We start from the raw sequence: 24,522 nt of genomic DNA on the forward strand, positions 1-24,522 counted from the left end.
CATGTTTCATGTTTCATGTTGGGGGGGGAGTGGGGGTGTGGTAAGAATATGCAGCAATGTAGTTGCACAGTTGATGTACGAGTGCATGTATTCTCGACAATACAATGCGTACATATGCATGTACATTTCATAACAAAGACATCCAGACAAGCAAATCATCCACGATTCATTTGTCACTGGATGTGTGAAGCATTCATTGCTTTCTTTGGTCAATATGCATTTAACCTATTTCAATGCTTTTGTGGCCCCAATTTTTTTGGCGAGATTTCAAATGGCAATGTTGACGAATCTACTAAATCTTTGACGCAGCAATATACAGAACATTTTGCCAATAATTGATGTCAGTTCAAGAATAATGTTAAACTCTGGTGGCAATTTGTAAATTTACAGAAATTTATGCACTATGCATGTTGATAACCAGCTGACACTATTTACACAAATTAAAAAAAAAAAACTGTATCGAGATGGAAATTGGCAATTACCGTTAATTTGGAACAAATGAACTCAATTTCATGAATGGATTGCCCTGCCTGTCGTTCAAATCATCGTTAAAGCCGCAAGATGTGCAAATTGTAACTGTCCTTGACAAAAATCAGGCATTAAAGCAGAGCATTTTAAAATGCTTTGTGTTTTTCATACGGCAAATTTCAATTTTCCACTTTGCACGGGGCTCAGGGACAAAAGAACCTTGGCGCAGTGTGGAGAGTGGCTCTGCTATACAGGTGCATGTATGGCCAATGAGCTTCTTCCCATTAAACGTCATCGCTCTGCCTCCGCGAGATGTTTGTCGAGGAGCAAGGCTTTTCTCAAGGGGGCTTCCGACAGCGACCGTGCGATCAGCGGACATCCGGTACCGAGATTGGATCCGAGGTTATAAATAGAAATCGTTAATGATTGCGTTGTGATAAACATCAACGATTGTATACTTTTAAGGGCTAATAACATCCTCACAGACGCACACGGGCCAAAACCAAAACAGCAAGCAATTAACACATTTACAACGTATACCTAAAGAAACACTTTTTTAGTAACAGGGTTTTTGCTCTAAGGCCGAGTAAAAAAATCAATACTTTCTCGTCCGGGCTTTTTTGAAAAAAATTAAGGAGGCGGATGCTTTTCTTTTCTGGATTTTTCCCCCCAAGATGGCCGATTTTACAAGATGGCGGACGGATTCTTCTATTTTCCTTACTCTTTTGCTGATACAAAACTTTGTACAAAGGAGCTGTACCGGTATGACTTTCTACATTGCTACAGTTTTGTTGGAAACAAATAAAAAGGACAATGCATATCGACAAAATATGTGCAAATATATTGCAAGTGTATGAATTATGATTTAAAAAATGGAGGCAGGCGGGAAAAATGAAGCGGGCTGGGATGAGAAACTGGTTTATTTGTTTGACTTGGCCTAATTTAAAAAAAACATCAGGAATGAACAACACACCCAAATTAAAACTGACATTTACTGACACTCAGAAGTGTACAGCGCACTTGATGATTTGCTTTTATGCAAATTGAGCTCGTTTTTGTACACGTGTACATAATACCGGTACGTGTGAATTACACGGTACATAAAATTACAAACTCGTACATAAAGTGCAATGTACGTACATGTATTTGGCAAGCGGGAAAAAAAACTAGCTTTCACAGCCAAGCTCCACATGTACCTGTACATCGTATTTAATATCCTTGCCAAGACCAGCGTGTATCAGGCCAATTACCAGCAGTATGCCTAAAAGTACATACAATACATGTGCACCACCAGAGGCCTACCCCTCCCAATGCACTGTTATCCTGGTTATCCCCAGCATGACCTCTGCTGCACCTGTGCCACTGAGGCACAGAGTGGAACTAGGACCTTGACCTCTGTAGGAATGTGACACTGTCTGCCTGTCTGCAGTACCTGACTGCCCTGGATTATTATATTATGGCACCAATGCATGCTGAACTGAACCAAACCCAAAGTCATTCACTCATTGAACCTACGTACCATACCAAACAAAGTACCAATAGATTGGAGTCCCACAGCAAAACCACAGGAATTGGGTGGGCCATGACAATAGTGTGGGGTAATAATAGGCCTACAATGTACTTTTCCCATGAAAAGGGTGGTACAGTTTGAAACCAGTTGTTGAAGAGACGTGGCAAGTTTTCATTCAATTTTTTTTCAAGTTCCTTTTATAAATGAAGGTGTAGTTGCAATTATTGTAAAACTTCAAACCCTCCCTACATGCATAATAATCACACTTACGGAATACAAATAATGACAAACATCACAGTTACCGGTACAAAAACTTTTTTAAACACCCTATAGAAATATCTGGACATGAACATCTGCACATGCATGCTCTGCTGGTCCTTACATGTACATTATATCTTGAGGTGATCTTTACAAAGTAAAGGTTGCAATTAGAATCCACAATCAAATGTTAAGTTGATATTTTCAAATCCAGAGTGCGGTTCTTGTTGTTTTGAGCATGTCACCTCAATCTGCAAACCTTACTTTTTTTTCAATTTTCAACCTTTATTCAAATTGCGTCCTTCCTCTATACAAAAAACAAATCCTTCCCAGAAGCAAGGACATTCTTCAAGGGAAATAACATACCAGTGCAGTCTAGCTACATGTACATGTACATGTACTGGTTGCTTCTGCATGTTGTACATGAGCCTACAGTAGGTGTGTAAATGTTGCACGCATCGTTATCAACAGTTAAATATGCAGGAGAAAAACAACATTCTAATGCACACCTACATGTAGGTACACAACAAAATCAAGCATAACAAATTGATTCTGACATTACATGTATCTTGGAAATGACTGTTGTGCTATAATTATTCGGCAATTGGTGGGGATAACCCACAAAAGTCTCTGGACTTATTTCCAGTGGGCTCCCTTGGTGGAATACATGGAAGGAAATTACAGTTTTAGTGGTGTGAGGAAAACCCCAGAATGATATTCTAGGGAAACCCACAGAATCAGGCAGGGACTGAAAACCCAATCCACATATTGGCCCAGGCGGGATTCGAACCCGGACCATAGCTGTGGAAGGCAAGGACAGTTAACCACTGCGCCAACCTGACTCCCCACTGTACACACTGGAACACTCTAGCAGGACATGCACCGGTAGACATTAGGGACTCACCAAGTCTGTCTTCAACTCTTATACGGAAATATTCTCACTCTCACAAAGGAGGTTCTTAATTAATATGCTGTTAAGTACTGTGTCTGTGCCCTGTGCGGGATATCCTATCAAGGACTTTGCACAGTATTTTACAGATGCAGATGCAGTTTACCTGCTCCGGATATTTGTGCTCTGCGAAGGACCAATTGAAAATATTTGTTCACCATCTTTGTGCTTGTGGTTGGTCAATTATTAGGTATTACAGTTAATTATGAGCATGTAATTATACGCCGTAAAAATTACCTGTATGTTACAGAATTTCTTATTGGGTTCAGCATCTTCCATTTCATGAGCAGGTATTACAAAATATGAGCAATATCAGTAAAGAGGGAAACTATGTCCGGTCAGTCAGCGTGTTCAGTCACCTTTCATAAGGCTGTTTGAGCAGAGAAAATATTGCACCCTCCTCCTATGCAAATGTGTTGATTCTGTGCCAAGTTGTCCTTTCAGTCAAAATCACCAAGTGACTGTTTTCAATGGTTAAGAGCTCCCACTCCCAGCCTACCGGTTCGTTAAGCAGGATCAACTGGCTGTGACTGAAATGTGACTTGATACAGCTATGCTTTGACTGTAGGTGATTGATATTATGCCAGCTGTGCCTACCGCTTGTCTGTTTTTTGTCTGTTGACTGCATTTGACTAGTCACAGTGCTTGCTGAAAAATATGATCGGACTGTTGGTGACAAGCCTGTGTAAAAGGCATGGCAGGGGAAGAGGATGTGACTGTCAGATAGCAAGAGGGTTAAGCTAGCTACAATGTAGGTAAATATCATAATAATAATAATAGTGGGTATTTATTAAGTGCACGTATCCACCAGGACTGGTGCTCAAGGCGCTACATCATTATTACCCCTGCTCATTGGTTCCATGAAACATTCCAAATACTATCTCAGCTCCCTGGGGGGTATACAGCTCGATGCAGCCTGTTAGGCATAAGGAAGCTAATTCAATCACAATAACCATCTCTGCCCTCACAGAGAGAAGCAACGAGTGACAAAGTGCCTTGCCCAAGGGCACACGCACCATGACCCCAGGCTGGACTCGAACCCACAACCTGCAGCTTTACCCACAGACCACGAATCCAATGCCCTTAACCACGAGGCCACAGCACTCTGGGAACCACAGCTGGGAACCAGTCACAGAAAAATAATGCATTCCATAGCATTTTGGCTGGTTACTACCTGTTTTTGCTGAGAAAATATTTTCTGCACAGAAAATGTCTGTGCTCGGCAGCTCCTTAAAACTGCCCCTGATGCATGATTCAAAACAAGGCGACGGGCGGAACATGGACTGGCCCCCTCTATGACAAGCCCCCCCCCCCCCCCCCCCCACCCCCCCCCCCCCCCCCCCCCCCCCCCCCCCCCCCCCCCCCCCCCCCCCCCCCCCACCCAAGATGACAGAAAGGAGGGCAAATCATTGATAAGAACTCCAGGCACCCAGCCAGGGTTGACATTAGGGCAATCAGTTGATGAACGGCCAATTTCTGACTTCCTACAGAGGAAGTGACTATGAGGATTCCTTCGTCAGTATATACCTGGGATATGGCAATATCTACGCACATGTGCGTACACATGTTTGGATAGGGGGAAGCCTGTGCGTAGCTACTGTGCTAGCACATGACGGGTGTACATGTGTGTGTGTATTTTGACGTGACTGCACGTGCACGTCATGACAACCCAGGAAAAGTTCATTAGCTTGAACTGAATAAGGTGGATCATTGATTCCCAGGCCGATGTCTAGCATATAGATTATGTGCACATATCACTCAAAACATATCAGCGAAGAGCTGACCGCAAGAATCATGTGACACATACATGTTAAACATGTAACCCGGCTACTGCCTCATTCAAAGCCATAGCTCCATGCTCAAAGCGTACATACTGTATGTCACTTACATATGGTACATGTACATGTATGCTGCAACTAAACAGCTGTACACATACATGTACCCAGTACATCACTACATGTAATGATGTATACAAAATGTATGTTATAGCAGTACGTACTACAGGTAGTGATGTATACATTTTTTTTGGGTGTAAATTTGTACCAGTACATCAAGCCATGTAAATTTGATATATTTGGTATGTGAACAAGCACAATACATGTACATACCAGGTAAGTGAGGTTCGTCACTCATGTTCATTCTGTACACCGGCGGTACATACACGTGTACACAATTCAATGTCTATAGAAATGTGAAAGTCCATTTGGAATTTCTTTGTGAGATGTTGAGCAAATAAATGTGCTGTTGAGCAAATAAATCAGCTCATTTTTACAGGTTTGTTTGTTTGGTCCAACCCCCCCCCCCCAATAAAAGTATTGCGTATCAGCAAGGAAACAGTGTCAATGACACTTATACTGTTATAGGCCTAAATGCTATTTATCTTAATATTTTATACACACACGCAAACACTTTCCTCTTAAAATTTAAGTATAGCATCGATTATAATCATATTCACACAGACAATCCGGCATTGGAACAATGGAAATGTCTTTCTATTTCTACAATGCTTCCCTTCGATCAGTTTTCGGCAAGGGATGAATAATCAGACCCCTCCCATCCGCTCCGAGCCCCCAAACCCCCAACGACGTTTGCTCATTAGCCAGAAATTACGAAAATCACAAACTCCCGGGAAGTGCGCCCGATGACTGTGCTAATTGGCGCACAGGGGGCAGGCTCGATCTCTTCATTGCTCCACTAGAGAAGATCTTGGCACTTTCCCTGGATGACAGAAATGAGATCGGTGGATAAAGATCGTCTGGGTTTGACATTAAGAGGGTGACACTGTGCACTGCGCTGGTATGCCTGGCAGGATCCAACAGGAAGTCGTTCACTTAATTACATCAGCATCCGCCACTGCATTATTGCCATCAAGTGACACATTTATACCTGCATGGCATGGCGGTGCCCTGGTGTTAAATTAGATCAAGGACGGAGTGCTAAATCCTTGCTAATACATTTGATGGCAAATATGCACCTACATGTACATTACTATTTATATATATTTTTTCAAGTGATCACTTAAAAAGAGGATATCCATCATCATAGAGCTGCACTAAATTAGTAGAGTTATCTTAGCCGGACACAATGTATTAACTTGCTTGGCGCATCCATGTTTGTGTACAAACCTATGGAAAACTCAATTATAGTTTTCATGACTGTATTTATATTGGAAATGAAAAAAAAATCTCTATGCTCAAAACTGAAACACATGGTAAGTAAATAGCATTTCATTTCACTGTGCTAATAAATACCGCACATGAAACCATGCCTTTATGCAAACAGCTACATTAATTGCACTCTCGCATTGCATTTACAGCTCAACAGAGGTATTCCATTCCATTTTCATTCCAATAAGTTGTAAAATTATGCATGTATGGATTCAAATGTCTGCATCCATAACACATCTGAATGTATTCTATGCAAGTTAAAGGAAAGCTTTTCATCTAATACAGCTCTAGGAGTACGGAACATGTCTTTAAAAGTTAAATGAGTACAGGGCGTCTTTGGAGAAAAAAGGCAAATTTGCCAATTTAAAGGGAAATTACAACATTTGCAAACATCGAAAAATAAAACTACCAAGTTTTTACAAAATACCTTACAGGATGTTGGTAAATGACAGTCTAAAGCATCCTGTAAAATTATGGCACCTGGTGTGAAGTCATTTTTAAGTAAATGGTATTTTTGTATACATTTCCAACGGTGGTCGGCCGACCACCGTTGGAAAAACCTAACTATTTTTCAACTGCTGCTCCAAATTTACCATTTGTTCTTCAGTCCAAATTTTGTTTCCTATTGGTTGCATGTTCATGAATAGGGGCTGGCCAGCTAGACTGGTTCCCTTACCGTACAATTTTCCAGCATCTGTAAATTGATCCATTTAATTTTCAGTGGAGTCAGGGAACCAGACTACTTGAACATTTTTGTTTTTTCTTGGTTTTTCCAGCATTTCTGAACACAAAACTTCAAACATGTCAGTGCAACAATAATTTGATCTATTATACTAACCCCTCAAATAGTTCATTTCTGAAAATTAAAGCAAAAGCCAATGATGTACATTCCCTTTAACATCCACGTACTGGACAAGTCCTTGATTGCGAAATTAGAATTGTATAAAGTCTAGAAAATTGAAATAAAAGCATCCTCAGCCTTGAGAACTTTTGGTCTAGAACATTATTGAGAATGTTTGCAATTTACCCACTTTTTTGGCTTCCTTCCAATCCTTTACAGGTGAAGTTAAACACAACACATGAAAATCAACGAAACACAAACAATGTAAGGCTGTCAATACCTGCAAAAACTTCTTGAGCACAAATAGTTTTTTTGGATCAGATTATAAAAATGTTTAAAAAGACTAAATTACCAATTGTAATTCAGCCCTTTTTAAGGGGGGGGGGCAGGGTGTAATTTCATGAATGCAAAGCTTCTCCTTTCAAATTTATTTTCGGGCTCAACGATTTGAGTTGCACGCTTTTCTTTGATACATTCATTTTCCAATTCCACCTTCCCCAACTTTCAAATCTAGATCTGGATAAATGAATAACGGGATGTTAGGTTCTTCAAACATTTCCTCATATATATGGAGATTTGCGCACACATGGTGCATACTGTCGCTGTGGCACGGAACGCAGTGGTGCCGGTGTAGTGTGAATTTAGGACTATGAAATACGGACTCATTGGTAGTATTGCACATGTCTAAGTGAACATTGTGAATGTTCAAACAATAAAAGGGTAAAACAGACCATATATCAGAGGAGTCCAAATTTCATGGACACAGGGAAAGTGTTTAAAACCAGCCAGTAGGTGTTTTATCAACCGTTTAAAACCAGCCACTGCATTCGGCACCCTGAACTGGTAGCCTCCTCCCTCATCCTGGTAGAACCAACCCAAGGAAAAGCCTCCAGTGGCAAGAGGAGGACATCCAACATGTACATTGTCATTATTAAAAGAGAGACACTGGAGTTCCCTCGACTGACGACCTACGCTCCTGCATGGGGGACCCATCCGACTGGAGGGAGAGAATCAAATGGGTCCGTGTTGCTGGAGGACCTCTCCCGGCCACAACCTGACTGACTGACTGAAACCACCAAGTGACAGGCTCTCGCGCGGATGCCATTTTGAAAATGGCGTCGGCGCGCACGGCATTTACGACGGAGCCCTCACGGATAAACGGATAATTTCACTTTGCATCCAGATCATAAGTAAACCTTAGTACCTCAATTTTAATCATCGATCTCTTTGTATCTCAGGTGGCGTATTTAGTTTTTCTGCGGCCGTTTTGAGGGTGAAATCTGATGTTTTTGTTGGCAAATGGTTGGGTCGTTAACTGTTTGAAGCGACATATCTGACATTCTACTTGTGCCCTTCACTGTACTATCGCCAGACCATGTCCACATGTTAAAAAGGCGATAACTTGGGCCCAATTTACTTGGACTAATGTAGGCCTATATTGTTGCTGAACTTAAAAAAGCATGTGTGCATCAACATCGGCACTGCATGCAGCTGGTTCTTGTCCCTTCTGTAGTGCTAGCATTCTGCCTATGGATATTTTTGGTGGTGGGAACCATGTATACGTGTACACGAACCATTGTTTTGCGGGGCTGCATACACAAGCACGCAATGTAAGGTACATCATACCAGGTAACCCATCAATTTGGTTTAGGATCACTGTCGCCAGGAACGTTTTGCATCTATATTTCTCTTTGCGACAGCGCCCCTTTCTTGATCCTTGCAACATGACTTTTGTATTGATTGCATGTGCAGTCGACAAGTACATGTACATGTAGGGCCTAGCACGTACGTGTCATAAATAAATGTCATGCATTGCACTGTAGTACCTACATGTATCTTTATCATACTGCCACCATTTTCAGCCATGTTCCCTGTATCCAATAACAGTACCGAATGATAATGTTGGTTTGTGCAAAAAGGAACCAGCCTATTTTTCCTTCCAGCCTCGCTTTTGTTACGTTGATTTGAATGGGAAAAATCCAAATGGCCGCAACATGATAATGGTCTATAGCTTTCAGGTGGGCCAAAAAAATATTAAAAACTTGAAAGAATGTAGTATCCAGACGCCACTTCAGTGGTTGTGTACAAAGTCTATGGTATTATAAAGTAAGTAAAGAATATAAAGTATTACCAAACACAATTGGAAATGTTTCGTAGTCCCAGATTCATGTCTTTTCCACGCTTTTGCAATGACTGACCTTTATTGAGATGATAAATGATTATGAAGAAAAAAGTGGTGTCAGGTTGCAACATCCTTCTCTACAAGTCCGGATTAACTGTCCGATGCCATGATATCCAGCCATCACCCAAATCATTCGAGTGTTTATATGCTGAACTCATAAGCACTTCCAACTCAATCTCCATAGTGCTTATCTACCGCCCACAGACAAAATCCACTGGTTGCTCTTTCAATGTTTTCATTGATGAATTCTCGTCCATCATTGACCAGCTCTTACTAAACCCAATGCCCATTTTCATCACTGGTGACTTCAATGTTCATGTGGATGACCTAACTGACACAAATGCATGTAGTTTTGCATCGTTGCTCTCAAGCAGTGGCCTACACCAACACATCTCGGATGCTACCCATACTGCCGGTCATACACTTGACTTGCTGATCACACGAACATCGGACATTGCAGTATTCTCCAATCCCCAAATCATTGGTGGACTATCAGATCATAATGCTATAACATGTGATCTTTTGCTCGAAAAGCCACGTACTCTCACCAAGGTTATTTTCAAACGCCACATCAACGCCATAGATACTGTTCAATTCTGCAATGACATAGCCGTTTCGGATCTATTCCACTCAACCCCCACGGATGCTCTAGGAACTAGGGTGGAAAGGTACAACAATACCCTGAAACAACTCCTGGATAAACATGCCCCAAGCAAGAAACGCACAATACAAATTCGACCCAACTGCTTGTGGTATAGCGATGATCTTCATACTGAAAAGCAGAAACGGCGACATCTAGAACGTGCCTGGAGACGATCACGTCTCGAAATTGATCGCCTGCTCTACCAAGAACAAAAGCAAAAGGTCAATCACATGATGGCGACCGCTAAGTCAAACTACTACAACAAGCTGTTCTTGGCCAATGCCAAAGACCAAAAACAGCTTTTCAAACTAACTGACCGATTACTTCACAGGTGTCGTGTGTCCCCTCTCCCTGAAAGCACTGACGAGAATCTGGCAAATGAGTTCTGCTGTTCCTTCACTGAGAAGATCCAGAAGATTCGCCAAGGTTTCAAGCGTGTTACTACTGATTTGCCGCATGAGGAAGAGCTCTGTGCCTCACATCACCTCACATCATTTCAGCCAGTTACAGAAAATGATGTGTCTAACATTCTCAGTAAATCATCATCTAAATCCTGCGAATTAGATCCAATTCCATCATCCCTGTTTAAGAAATGCTCAGCTTCCTTTGTGCCGGTTTTCACTGGCATCATTAATGACAGTTTACTGTTTGGTGATGTACCGGATGATATGAAAGTTGCTCAGATACGACCTCTTTTAAAGAAGCCGCATCTAAACAAAGAGGAAATGCAGAATTACAGACCAGTCTCGAATCTTTCCCTTTTGAGTAAAACCCTTGAGAGGGTAGTCTTAATGCAACTCTCATCTTTCTTAATTGAGAACAATCTACATGACCCGCATCAATCTGCCTTCCGTGCTAATCACAGCGTCGAGTCTGCCACCCTCAAAATCCAAAATGACCTGTTGCAGGCTATGGACAAGCGCAAGATATCATTGCTCGTGCTGCTCGACCTATCAGCAGCTTTTGATACAGTTGACCATCCCACATTATTCAGCCGCCTCAACACTCGTATTGGGATAGATGGAGTTGCATTAGACTGGTTTAAATCATACCTTAATGACCGATCTCAATTTGTCCGGGTCAATGATTCAAGTTCATCTACTGTCTCCCTTGATTTTGGGCTACCTCAAGGATCAGTCCTAGGGCCCGTCTTGTTCTCTCTGTATACAATGCCACTTGGTGAAATCATTCAAAAGCATGGTATATCCTATCATTGTTATGCAGATGATACCCAATTATACATGTCAGTAGACCCTCAACAACACAAGGTTGATTCAGCAATCCAGCAGATGGAAACATGCATTGATGACGTACGTTCTTGGATGACTCAAAACTGGCTTAAATTCAACGATGAAAAGACCGAATTTATCATCATAGGTTCAAAGCAGCAATCGTGCAAAGTTCATGTTCCATCCATAAGGGTTGGTGATTCAACCATCATGCCATCAAATCAAGTCAGAAATCTTGATATTATCTTTGATTCATCTCTATCCATGGAACCTCACCTTACATCAATCTCTAGATCAGTCTGCATGTCGATCCGTAACATCGGACACATACGAAAATATCTTGACAAACACACAACTGAAATACTTGTTCACGCTTTCATCACATCCAAAATTGACATGGGCAATTCACTATTGTATGGCATTAACCTAAATCAACTAAACCGTTTGCAGCGACTACAAAACATCAGTGCCAGACTAATCTCTCTCACTAGTAAACATTCTCACATCACTCCTGTACTAGCAGATCTCCACTGGCTTCCAGTATCATACAGAATTAAATACAAACTTGGCCTATTCGTGTTCAAAATCCTCCACAACAATGCGCCGGAGTATCTCATCGACCTCATCCACCCGTACTCAACAGCACGCACCGGACTCCGCTCCAGTGAGCTCATGATGCTTTACGAGCCCAGGACCTCCACTCTGTGGGGTGACAGATCCTTTGCTGCAGCGTCAACCCGAGTGTGGAACCAACTCCCTCTGGCTATCAAATCATCTCCATCCATCACAACATTTAAGACAAACATAAAATCTCACCTGTACAAACAAGCTTACTCATAACACACAATCTTAACTTGACTTTCTCCTCGAGCGCCATGAGCGCCTATTTTTGGCGGATACCGGCGCTTTACAAATGTTCTTTTATTATTATTATTATTCTTCTTTGCAAAGGCAAACACCACTTTTTATATTCAAATTATATAGGAATCAGGATTATAAACTAATAATTTATTTTATTTTACGCCGGCAGTAGGCACACGCATTTAAAATTCACAACATTGCAGACTACCGTACATAAATCTAAAATGATTTGGTCAAATTAGTAATTTAATTCAATTCATTTATTTCCATGCTTTGTCAGTTTGTGAAACAAATGTACAATCTTTACAGTTTAGAGAAAAGGGTAAACCATAATCAGTAAATATCAAATAAACATAAAAGCAAAATAAAAGAAGCAAATAGAGGAGCAACTATAGAATGCAGGGCCACGCCGAAGCAAGGTTTTTTATTTTGCCTGGAGGCGTGGATGGAATAGGAGTAATAGATATGCAAACCTGCAAAAAAGTGCTAAGTACAGCGAAGGAATGCACTGCACTTGTCTTCTAAGCTTCTCATGAAGGATCGGAAGGGAGGGCGTGCTTGTAAATGTTTTGGGGGCACTGTCTGGAGCGGCGGAGGCGCGGAGTCTTGGAGTCGCAGAATCGCGGAGACGCGGGGCACTGGAGTGGCTAGTGGCGGAGGCGCGGAGTCGCGGAGTCGAGTCGCAGAGACTCGCGCCGATAGAGGGCGCAATTCTCGGCGGAATTTTTTTGAGAACGAAGCATCCATATCAATTTTAAATGGGCGGGCCAATTAGGAAGGGAGGAGGGCGACGGGGCACTGTCTGGAGCGGCGGAGGCGCGGAGTCTTGGAGTCGCAGAATCGCTTTAAATGGGCGGGCCAATTAGGAAGGGAGGAGGGCGACGGGGCACTGTCTGGAGCGGCGGAGGCGCGGAGTCTTGGAGTCGCAGAATCGCTTTAAATGGGCGGGCCAATTAGGAAGGGAGGAGGGCGACGGGGCACTGTCTGGAGCGGCGGAGGCGCGGAGTCTTGGAGTCGCAGAATCGCTTTAAATGGGCGGGCCAATTAGGAAGGGAGGAGGGCGACGGGGCACTGTCTGGAGCGGCGGAGGCGCGGAGTCTTGGAGTCGCAGAATCGCGGGGCACTATACACTGGAGTGTTAGTGGCGGAGGCGCGGAGTCGCGGAGTCGCAGAGACGCGCACCGATAGAGGGCGCAATTCTCTGCGTGACGCGGGGCACTATACACTGGTGGCGGAGGCGCGGAGTCGCGGAGTCGCGGAGTCGCAGAGACACGCACCGATAGAGGGCGCAATTCTCTGCGTGACGCGGGGCACTATACACTGGTGGCGGAGGCGCGGAGTCGCGGAGTCGGAGAGACACGCACCGATAGAGGGCGCAATTCTCTGCGGCTCCACGACTCCACGATCGATTTTCGGAGGTAGGTCGACTGCGGTTCCACGCCTCCACGCAGCCGTACGGAGGCGCGGATGTAGAGTAAAGTGGCCCTGCATTCTATAGTTGTACCCAAATAGAGTATGGGGCTGTTTTAATAAGCAATTAATGTTCAAATTGTTATGTCATGTTATTATTTACTTCCACTTCTGGAAGTAGTTAATAGTTATTATTATTAACCGCAGACAACTATGCCATGGCGAATGCCATGATTGTCCACAATGGAAAACCTTCACAACGCACACATTTACATTGCACGCCGGCACTGCGACGTTGATCGTCGTTTGCCGCTGCAAAAGTGCAAGCCCACAAAATTTACAACGATATTCTCGCTACTTTAGCTATATAACCGTAACTACTCACCACAGGAAATCGTTGTCTTTATCTTCGTATGAATTGTGCACCCCGTTGTAGTTGTAAACCGCAGGCTGCGATCGCTTTCGTCGCTGTCTCGCTGCCGTTGACTGCCGTGCATTACTGCTGCCCGTGCTGCCGCTGCTGCTAGTACTGGCCATTTTGACCTCCCGAGACGGACCGGCCTGTTTTTGGACCCGTAAACAAAAACGATTTTAACGACCAAAACGAGCCTTTGTGATCCTACCACTTGCCACCGTATCTCAGCAAGATCCCGGTATTCATATGCAGTGCAGAACCCAGCTGAAAATTCTCTAAAATTGCATGTTTTGTGCTCGTTTTTCAGGCTCGATATCCGCTGTCACAACAAACACATTTTCATGACAATGCGGATGTGAACGTCGACTCCGTGGAATCATGACTCATCTACGCATGCGCAGAAGGGCGATAAGACGTGGGAGGGCATTGTGGGAGTTCCAGGGATCCGAAAATGAAAGTTGGCCGTGTGATTTCGTAATAAACTTTACTCCTATCAAGGCGGACCGGTACCCCCCCCCCCTCCAGTTTTATTTGAGGGGGCACACCCACAACTTTGACTGGGTAAAGAAAACCCAACAAAAGCAGACTAGTTATTCCACAAGCCAGGGAAAGATATATTTGTAATTCGTGAATCTGAAACTGAAAGGCGTTTCGATCCTGTCTGGTATTCTTTCCAAGAGCCAAAATTCATTAATGACCTTGGGGAAACCCCCCAGATAAAACAGGTTATTTCTTGCTGTCTTGTTAATTAAAGCGAGGAACGTTTTATTGGTAAGTAAAATCCATAGAAATAGTGGGGTTTTTTTTTATCGGATTAGGGCCGTATCATGTTGCTGATAAAGAGCGCCATCACACGACCATCTGCAGCTAGCGACAATGGGTGCATGCAATATGCTCCCAAGAAAATGGGAGGGGAGTTACTGAATAAAATTGTGAGGAAGACCCTTTAATGGCAAATGTAAGGGAAATTAATAGTACGGCAAAAACTTTTATTGGCGTTTCTAGATATCAGTATTCGTACTTTATAATGTCGTCGTACATTTACTACTAAATTCAAATCCACTCTGTAATTCGTGTCTTTATTAACAAAACAAGACATGAGTAACAACTTAAGCCTAGGACCTTAGGCCGAAAAAAAAGTCTCCGGTTTCTGGTATGCGCGCGCGTCGCCGTAGCCATGCGCGTCGGCAAAATGAAAAAGGTTTTTTTCAATAAAAGATGATGTCTCAAAACCGCCAAACTCACTGGTTTGACTGGAATCCTGCTGCTGCACAGTTTTAACGTGTTTTTAGAAGGGGTTATGATCGAGAATAAGCTTTATGTGGCCTCTCTGGACTCCCATTATATTTGCACTAAGTTTTAGTCGGGCACCATTTGCAGTCATCAGCCGACATTTGAAGCAAAAAAAACAGGTAAAAAAAAAAAAACGCGTCGCCGCACCACTTTTTGGGCAAACTCCATACCAGAAACCGGAGACTTTTTTGTGGCCTTATTGTCACAATCACAGGATTCAATGAATGGCAATGTAAGAAGACAATAAGGCAAAGCAATAGAACGAAGAAAAAAAAACATTATTTAAGAGGAAAACAAAACAGTAGTTGATTAATTTAAGGTAAACAATACATTGAACGGAAAATTAATCAAGGGAACTGGAACTGGTCATGAAAGAGGTTCAGAAGAAAGACGGGGGGATCATTCATCCACTCTGTCGATCCAGACTGTTGTATATTTAGAATAGAATATTACGAAAGATGACACCAGAGCTATCTTGGAGAGGCGAGTGATAGAATTGTTGATTTCTTTTTTTGGTCTGGGCGTGGAACAGAGATTTGAGACGGTTTTTTTTTTGTCGGGGGTAACTAAACCTCGGCTTCCTACTTCAATAGCTATGAATGTGCAGTTGATGCAAGTTCTTTATTATACAGCTCTATTATGGCTGATACGATAAACCACTAAAACCGATAAATAAAGGAAACGTGTACCTACTAGCTAGTGCTGCGGTAGCCGGGTACATAGCAGACGTTATTCACACAAAAAACATTTTCGACTAAGTTTCCTGAATCTGTTTTATAAATTGTAAATTTTGTGGTTCCCCCCTTTTTTAATTTTTTAATTTTTTTTTTTTTTTTTTTAGACATTTGAACATTTTTCTTTTGCTAATTTGTGGTTTAGAGGATTTTTTTCTTCAAGGGAATTAAAGTCCGAGAACCTGACTTGCAACTCATAGCGAATGGTATGGAAAAAAATATCGCCCCTCATGTAGCTTTCTTCCATCCAATTAATTTGAAGCAGTAAATTTTCGTTTTAAACTTTAAGATGGAGATTATTTCAGAACGATATGACGTTTTTGCGCCCTCGTGCGTCACACCGTTAGAATGTGAATTAGCTAGCAGACGACGTGTCCATGACCATGTTTTGTAGCTGCTGCCCTCATTCGACCCCACCTTTTCTTAATCCACTGGTACCCTTCCGTACAAGGAAGCTACTGCGGTGCACCAGCGAAATACAACGAAAACAAACCGGACTGTATATTTTTGGCACACAACAAAGTTTAGATAAAATGTTGCAAGGACACACGATTTGACACCAGTAGCAAACATGGAGTCGCTGGAAAATAGCGTGGAACAACCTGTGGCATTCCCAGCTAGCGATGGCCAGCCGGCTACCGAGGAGGAAAGGAAAGTCGTACAGGAGTTCAGCTATCTCCTGGAAAAGTCCAAGCAGCTTTTTAATGGGTTGAGGTGAGAAACGGAGTGTCGATCACCAATCGCGACTTCTCGATCACACTCACACTGCTTGTCTTGATTTTATTGCACTGGTCATTGCATGCATGCGCGAGTCATTGAGTGTCATCGCCGTACAGATCACGCACGGCACTGTCATCATGGTCATGACTGTACAAGACTGTCTTTTATTTTGCTTAAATAATATGGCACTGCATAAATAATGCACTCTTTGTGCATTTGACTTGATTGGGAAAAAATGTAGGCGATCGTGAAGTGTAGGGCTCCTGTCAAATGCCTGTTTTGTTTTGATCAAAAATGTTTTTTATTGCTCGAAAATCACCTTTACAATCAAAAGCAGACTTTTCTCAATTCTAATGACACCCGTTTTGCAATTTTGAACAGATTCTTGGGGTAGAAATCACGATTTTTCTGCGCGGTTTGTGCCTTGCAATTCAGCGCGCCGTGCATGCTCACGGTACATGGCGCGGTGATCGCCATCTTTATTTTCAGGTCGCGTGTTGTCGCCGCACTGTCATCGTCATTTTACCCCCAAATTTCCTTCAAAAAATCAAAACCCTGCCCTCTATCTATGCTATGACATACCTGTTTATTGAGAATGTTGCCAACTAGTTTGGTAGGTCCAATAATGTTAAAGTGGATTTTGTTCCCTGAACCGGGCCCTACACTTCACAATCGCCAAAATGTACAATCAGTGCGACAGTTCGGGATCGACAGTTCGGGATCATCTCACTTGATTAAATAAAAATTAATTCAAGTGTAGGCTAACCAAACTTTTTTCAAGCTTTTTTTATAACTAATTTGAAGGTCTATCCATAGGTCTATCAAAGTATCATTTTGCAATTGTCGGGTAAAAGAAATGTTGGAAACCACGATCAAGTTTGGCAAAAAATCCACTTGTATTGTAACTGGCCAGTGAAGGAAGCGCGTAAAGGCAAAAATCTGGTTTCCTGTCGGTGCCTGTGGAAACTAAAGTAGTCAACATTAATTGTTTTTATTTTTCATTTACTATCAAAAAAAAATACAACTCCCCACCAGCTTTGTAAACAACAACTGAAATCAAGTGACTTCTGGTTACTACATTCTTTCTCCGTGCCACCCATGTTTTTTGGATTGATTTATCAATATAAAGGCTTAACAATTAAACTTTTTTTCGAGGGAGGGGGGAGGGGTTTAGAACATGGGAATCGCTGTACTGCCTTGCTTGCAGACCATGGTCTTATTTTGAGACTTCCGCTCTGCCGATTTTCAGGCCTGATTTGGCTCTTCCGAGCTACGTATTTGCTCACAATAGCTTGATTAACTTCCCTCTGAGAGACAGGGAGCCCATTTGAAGAACCTAAAAGCAGTGGGTGTGCAAAGAATTCCTTTCACCAAGAGAGGAAAGAAAACACAGCGAAGCCAAAGAAGTAATAATCAAAGGTTATGAGCATACTAGAGCCAAAATAAAAATAGGCCGTGTTTTCAGTAATCCTACCGAGTCACCAACCCTAAAATTTTGGGTATGCATAGGGTCTGCAGTGTACTCATTAACCCTCCTGCTGTTTGAACAGTCACAGACAGTCAAAAAATCAATCCTCTTCCTCTGCCGGCGTGCCTTTTACACAGGCTAGTCACCAACAGTCAGATCATATTTCAAGTAAGCACTGTGACTAGTCAAATTCCATCAACAGACAAAGGCTACATGGAGCAGTGGTACATGTAGGTACAGCTGGCTTATCAATCACCTACAGTCAAAGCAAAGCTGTATCATGTTACATAAACGTCAGTCAATGGGAGCTCTTAACTGTTGAAAACAGTCACTTGATTGATTTTGAATGAAAGGACAACTTTGTACAGAATGTATGTTTGCATAGGAAGATTAAAGTAATTATGCCATTAAAATGATTCATTTTCGTTTTTGTTAATGGATTTTTCTTTTTAGAGACCTCCCGCAATATGGACACAAGCAGTGGCAGTCTTATTTTGGAAGGACCTTTGACGTCTACACCAAACTCTGGAAGTTCCAACAGCAAAACAGGTACAGTACAAAAACTGTTTCCCTGTATTCTAAACGTGTGATAAACTGTTTTTACCGGTTTCAGCGGTTTGTAGTGTACAGTGTGAGCCTTTTTTTTGAAAAAAATGTTCGTCAGCAGTTGAACTTAAAGGGAATAGACCGGTAGGCCCTACAACATTTGCTTTTGTTGTAATTTTCAGAAATAAATGGATTTGGGGGTTAGTATTTTAAAGCAAATATTGTTACACAGACTTGTTTGAAGTTTGTGTTCATAGATGCTGGAAAAACCAAGAAAAACAATCATGTTCCTGTAGTCTGGTTCCCTGACTCCACTCAAGATGAAACTGAGCAATTTATAGACGTCGGGGAATTGTAAGGTCAGGGAACCAGTCTAGCTGGCTTGTACCTGTTCATAGATGTCTAATCAACTGCAAAATAAACAAAATGCGGACCTTAAACTAAATATGGAAAATTGGGGGCAGTATTTGAAAAAACAACAACATTTTTTTCCAATGCTGGTCGGCCCATCAGCGTTGGAAATTGATTAAAAAATACCACTTTTTTTGAAAATGACAGCACACCAGGTGCCATGATTTTACGGGATGCTTTAGACTGTCATCCACGAACAGTCCAATAAGGTACATGTACATGTATTTCATAATAATGTTGTAGATTGGTGTTTTTTTTTATGTTAGCAAATGTTGTATGTTTCCCTTATACACCAGATACATTGTATACGTGTACATGTATTACATGGTATGTTCTGTCACAAGAAACATGATACCGGTACAAAAGTGCAACCAGAAGTGCAACAAAATGTATTTCCATGCACGTGCATACATGTATGTACCTTACACAAATGCTCAGAGATTCATGATAATGAATCAAGTAACATCAACATTCTGTGAAATGACACTATGATCCACAACACTCCCTGCGAAGACTTAAAAGCTTGACGGCGGTCACTTTTGAAGATGCTAACCCCAGAACCGGCACGATCTTGCACTGTGTGTCCCGGCCGTAAAAGCCGATTTCAGGCGTGATTATAACCGATGAGGCCTGGCCCGCGAAATTGCTCCCTGCAGTGAATTCTGATTGCATTACTGAGCCCGCCGGGGAAATTCTCTTTCTGCTGTTGACGATACAGGAAGATTATCCTTGCCAAGATCTTCCTCCCAAGTGTGTCAACTGAGAAGAAGTGAACATCACTTTATTTATTAGTCCTGAAATCTTGATTCAATATTTCATTGAGCCCTTGTCTGAAGGGGTTAAATGGGACTCATAAATGACATTTTACATGAAATTCAAAGTCTTCACAGAAAGTACAAACTGTACACATTGACAGGTACAAGGTGTCGGTACATGTAATTGGTATGAATACAACTCTCCAGTGCGTTGTGTACAGTAGTGGCTAGAACACTACAGCGAGCGGTTGTGTAATAAGCCAATCACAGTTATTTAACCAGATTAGGAATTTAATCAATCAGACACAATCGATTCTAACCAACTGTGCTGTGGCACGTAAAATGTTTGCAGTCATGATGATTTCTACTGTAGTTTGTCCTTGTAGTACTAAATAAGATGAACAGGCGACAGATTTTGCTGATCGCGTTTGCAATAGGGCAACACGTCTTATTGGGGGACAAATTGGTGTCGCCCTTTTGTCATTAATTTTACCATCTCGAAACATCTAGATCGATTCCTCGTGGTCCAAAACATACCTATACCGATATTCGTGGAGGCAGGATAAGGTAAACTTGGGTTAGGTGACAGTTTAGGTTTGTGCACAAGTCTATGGGAAAGTCGCCCTATTATAGCATTAGTAATAGGCCTAATTATTATTTATTTCTGGTAATGAAACCAAGGGTTTCTCAAAAGCACCCTAGGCACTGTTCCGGTAGCTCACAAGCCTGAAGAAACCTGCAGAGACGAGACAATGAGAAGAAATTACAGATTTAGTGAATGTGAATACAGTTTGTAGTTTCTTGCATTGTGTAAATTCATGTAATTTATGTATGTACACATATGGTGTAGGATGTATGGTTTCTTTTTCATTTTATTAACCCTAACTCCTGGGGCTCTTTTACTAGAAAGTATCCTGAATCCGCCAAAATCCACCAATTTTGTCATGCAAAAATTGCTGGTATCCTGAATCCATCAGAATCCCCCAGTGTAGATTCTGGAGGTATCCTGAATCCGCCAGAATCCACCAGCAAAAGTCTTGATGGATTCTGGCGGATTCAGGATACCATGGTGGCATAAAAAAAAATACAGCATGTTTTTCCATAGAGTCTTCAAAATCCATCACCTAAATTTCTGGTGGATTTTGACGGATTCAGGATACCATGCTCGCATGAAAATTGTGATGTGTGTTGTTGCATAGAATCCGTCAAAATACACCAATGCATGGCGACCCCAGCATGGATCAGTACCGAAGTGAATACGTCTTGCGCACAAAATTTGTGTGAAAGACATAGCGCATGTTTCAGCCCGTAAACCATAGATATAGAATGAAAAGACTAGATCGGCAGCGCGTCCACACGCGCCAGTCACTGTGCGATAAATCTCTGCCATTTTGGTTGTCTCTCATAGACGCGCAACAAATGAACGTAAAGTAATGGAGCTAAATGTATCTTTCCTCCAGCACGTGACCTAGCTCAACACGCGCGAAGCAAGAAATGCGCACCAAGTATTTACGCGATGCGCACACATAATTATTAGCGATGCACATGGTGTTCTTTGCGCGTAAACGGCGTTGCGTTCGTCACGTTTTCGCGCATTATTTGTATCTTTCCTCCAGCAAGTGACCCTCCATGCAAGTCCACCCAGTACATGTGTGTACATGTTTGTACAGTACGTGACAGACTTGGCAGGGCTAGTGCCAGCAGTATTTACTTGACCACAAACATTGCAAAAGAGTTAAACTGTTGAGATCCTGAATCCATCAAAGTCCCCCAATAGCTCAAAATGGAGGTATCCTGAATCCATCAAAATCCGCCAGTTCCGCTAGGCTTCGAATCCTGAGTCCATCAAAATCCCCCAGTTTGTTCAATATGGAGGTATCCTGAATCCGCCGAAATCCCCCGAAACAGGGGGGTGGATTTTGATGGATTTAGGTACGTTAGGGTTAATACAGAATTAAACATGCAATACATACATACTTGTGTTTCTCTCTCCTTAAATTACCAAGTGAGGATGGATTGAACATTAGCATACGGCAATGAGTAGTAAGGCCAAAAAAAAAATAATAGTTCTGCTTCCGGTTACCCTAACCTACCTTATTTTGACAGCCCCTACCCTTATTTTTGGGGGGAAAAATGAGGAAAAAACCCTACCTTGTGCCCTTGACTACACGCAGACACCTACGTTGTGTACATAATTATGATCAACACCAGGAAAAAAGCCCAAAAAAATTTCTCTACCTACACCTACCCTATTTTTAAATGCCATACATGTATAATCAGAAGCAGAATTATTATTTTTTGTTTTGGCCTAACCAGATTCTTGTAATTTGCTATGGACACAGTGCCTTCTAACAGTTTTATTAACACCCATACTGTACAATGTACATGTACATGTACCGTACAAGTACAAAATACATTGTACTACTGTAAATTATTGTAGCATGGCACATATATTCCCCTGAACCTGCGTGCAATACCCCTTTATTCAACTCATATTGCAGCCTGAGGTGTAATTTATCCCCCCACCCATCCACACTTTTCCCCTGTAAATTTGCGCGCGAATTGCTGCACATTGTATTTTGTCTGTGATGCGCGCTAGTGGCTGCGAGCAGCTCAGGTTCATTAGTGACAACAGCGAGTCGCATCGCCCCTGGTCCATTCAAATGTTAATGAATGTTGAAGCGTGGCTTTAGAATGAGACTGATCTTTGTGGGGTTTTTTCCAGTGTGCAGTTTTTCCACATTGTGTTTTGTCTAGTGCGACTTTTTCCAACAATGAACATGATGAACAGTCATTTTCTACAAAGTGACAAATTTTTTGGTACAATTTTTTCATTTTCAGTGTTCACGATGTAAAGTAATTTCTTGTAAATCAAATTCTTTGATCTATAGTCACAATGACCAATGTTTACATCATTCTAGTGAGTTATTGTTATTTTCATTTGACTTTTAAATAATTGTCAGTTTAATAATTTTCTGCAGTCTTTCCACATTGTGTTTTGTTGGTGAGACGTGTTCTAACAATGAACATGATGAACAATCGATTTCCACAAAGTGTCTAATGTGTATTTATTTTTTTCCTTTTCAGTGTTCACAATGTAAAATCTATAAATTGTAAATCTAATTCTTTGATAGTAACATGTTTACATCGTACTAGTTAGATTGTCAATTAGTTGAAGTCATTCAAATAATTGTCATTTGAGTTTAAATTTATTCATGTTAAAGGGAAAATACAACATTTGCAAACATCAAAAAATAAAATTACCAAATCATTTTGAAATACCTTGCTGGACTGTTAGTGAATGACAGTGTAAAGCATCCTGTAAAATCATGGCACCTGGTATACTGTCATTTTCAAGAAAAGTGCTATTTTTGTATCAATTTCCAACGCTGATCGGCCGATCAGCGTTGGAAACAACTGGCTTTTTTTCAAATACTGGCCCCAATTGACCATCGCACTTGTTTGCAATCGATTACAAACCTATGAACGGGTACAAGCCAGCTAGACTGGTTCCCTGACCTTACAATTCCCCAATGTATGTAAACTGCTCTGTTTCTTCTTATATGGAGTCAGGGAACCAGACTACAGGAAAATGATCGTTTTTCTTGTTTTTTATAGCATTTTCGAACCCAAAACCTCAAAAAAGTAAGTGTAACTATATTTGCTATATATTTCCAACCCCCCAATTCCATCCATTTCTGAAAATTACAGCAAAAGCAAATGATGTATATTCCCTTTAAATGTAAAATTGAAAGTTTTTTAATTCTGCATCATACCGGTAGCCAAAAAGATGCGTACACGATTTAGCCCTCCTGCTATTTAAACACACTTTACAGACAGTCAAACTTTCCGTCCACTTCCCCTCCTATACTTTTAACACAGGCTGGTCACCAGCAAGCAAGCACTGTGACTACATGTAGTCAAACTCAGTCAACAGACAATGAACAGGCAAGGCAGGCAAGTTGTGGGCACAGCTGGCTTATCAGTTATCCACAGCCAAAGCAAAGCTGTATCGAGTTACAGTCATGGCCAGTCAATCTTGCTTTATGTAGGCTGGGAATTCTGAACTTTTGAAAACAGTCACTTGATTGATTTTGACTGAAAGGACTACTTGGCACAGAATGTATGTTTGCATAGGAGGTTTTAGATGATACACAAAACAAAGTTTTAGGTGTCAAGTAAAAAAAGAAAAGAGTTGTTGCATTTAGGATTCTATCCCTCTGATTAACTTCCTGCTGTCTTGTGCATGTATGTCAAGACCCTTGCAAGAATGTGGCACAGGAATTGCCTAAAAGTCAAAGCCACGCTGAATTAAACTTTCTGACGTTAAGTACCGGGCAAATCTTTCCCCCCTTTTTAACACCACGGCAAAACCAATCCAATATTCCCTCATCAGCCCCGGAGTCTGTCTGCCCCGTAGACAATCTCCAAGATTAAAACTGCTGCCTAATCCGTTCCTTACCCCTTCTTCGGGGCGCAATCATCAGAGGGACATTGGTTCCGTAGAAAGCAGGGGGACAAGTGGATGAAGGGAGGCTTTTTCCCAACGGAAATTCGGAATGTGGTCACGTCGATGCAATATACTGCGTCTCTGAAACGTGAATCATCCCGACTGTCAGCATTGTCATCATCATCAACTGCTCAATGATGACGATGATGAAG

At 41.8% G+C, this 24,522-nt stretch overlaps 2 protein-coding genes across 2 annotated transcripts in view; one reads left to right on the top strand and one right to left on the bottom strand.

The window, feature by feature from the left end:
• Positions 1-14,310, bottom strand: part of LOC119734385 (E3 ubiquitin-protein ligase COP1-like) — a 37,206-nt gene extending 22,896 nt beyond the window's left edge. The window contains exon 1 of the mRNA XM_038207877.1: positions 13,904-14,310. Within this exon, the coding sequence (XP_038063805.1) occupies positions 13,904-14,055 (152 nt within the window). The 5' untranslated portion in view covers positions 14,056-14,310. The remainder of the gene's footprint in view (positions 1-13,903) is intronic.
• Positions 14,311-16,424: 2,114 nt separating this feature from the next.
• The window catches only part of LOC119734443 (protein SCAI-like), a 52,960-nt gene continuing 44,862 nt past the window's right edge, over positions 16,425-24,522 (top strand). The window contains exons 1-2 of the mRNA XM_038207947.1: positions 16,425-16,674; positions 18,602-18,697. Coding sequence (XP_038063875.1) covers positions 16,532-16,674; positions 18,602-18,697 — 239 coding nt within the window. The 5' untranslated portion in view covers positions 16,425-16,531. The remainder of the gene's footprint in view (positions 16,675-18,601; positions 18,698-24,522) is intronic.

This window comes from Patiria miniata, unplaced genomic scaffold, assembly GCF_015706575.1.
Source record: "Patiria miniata isolate m_02_andy unplaced genomic scaffold, ASM1570657v1 HiC_scaffold_27, whole genome shotgun sequence".
NCBI lineage: Eukaryota > Metazoa > Echinodermata > Asteroidea > Valvatida > Asterinidae > Patiria > Patiria miniata.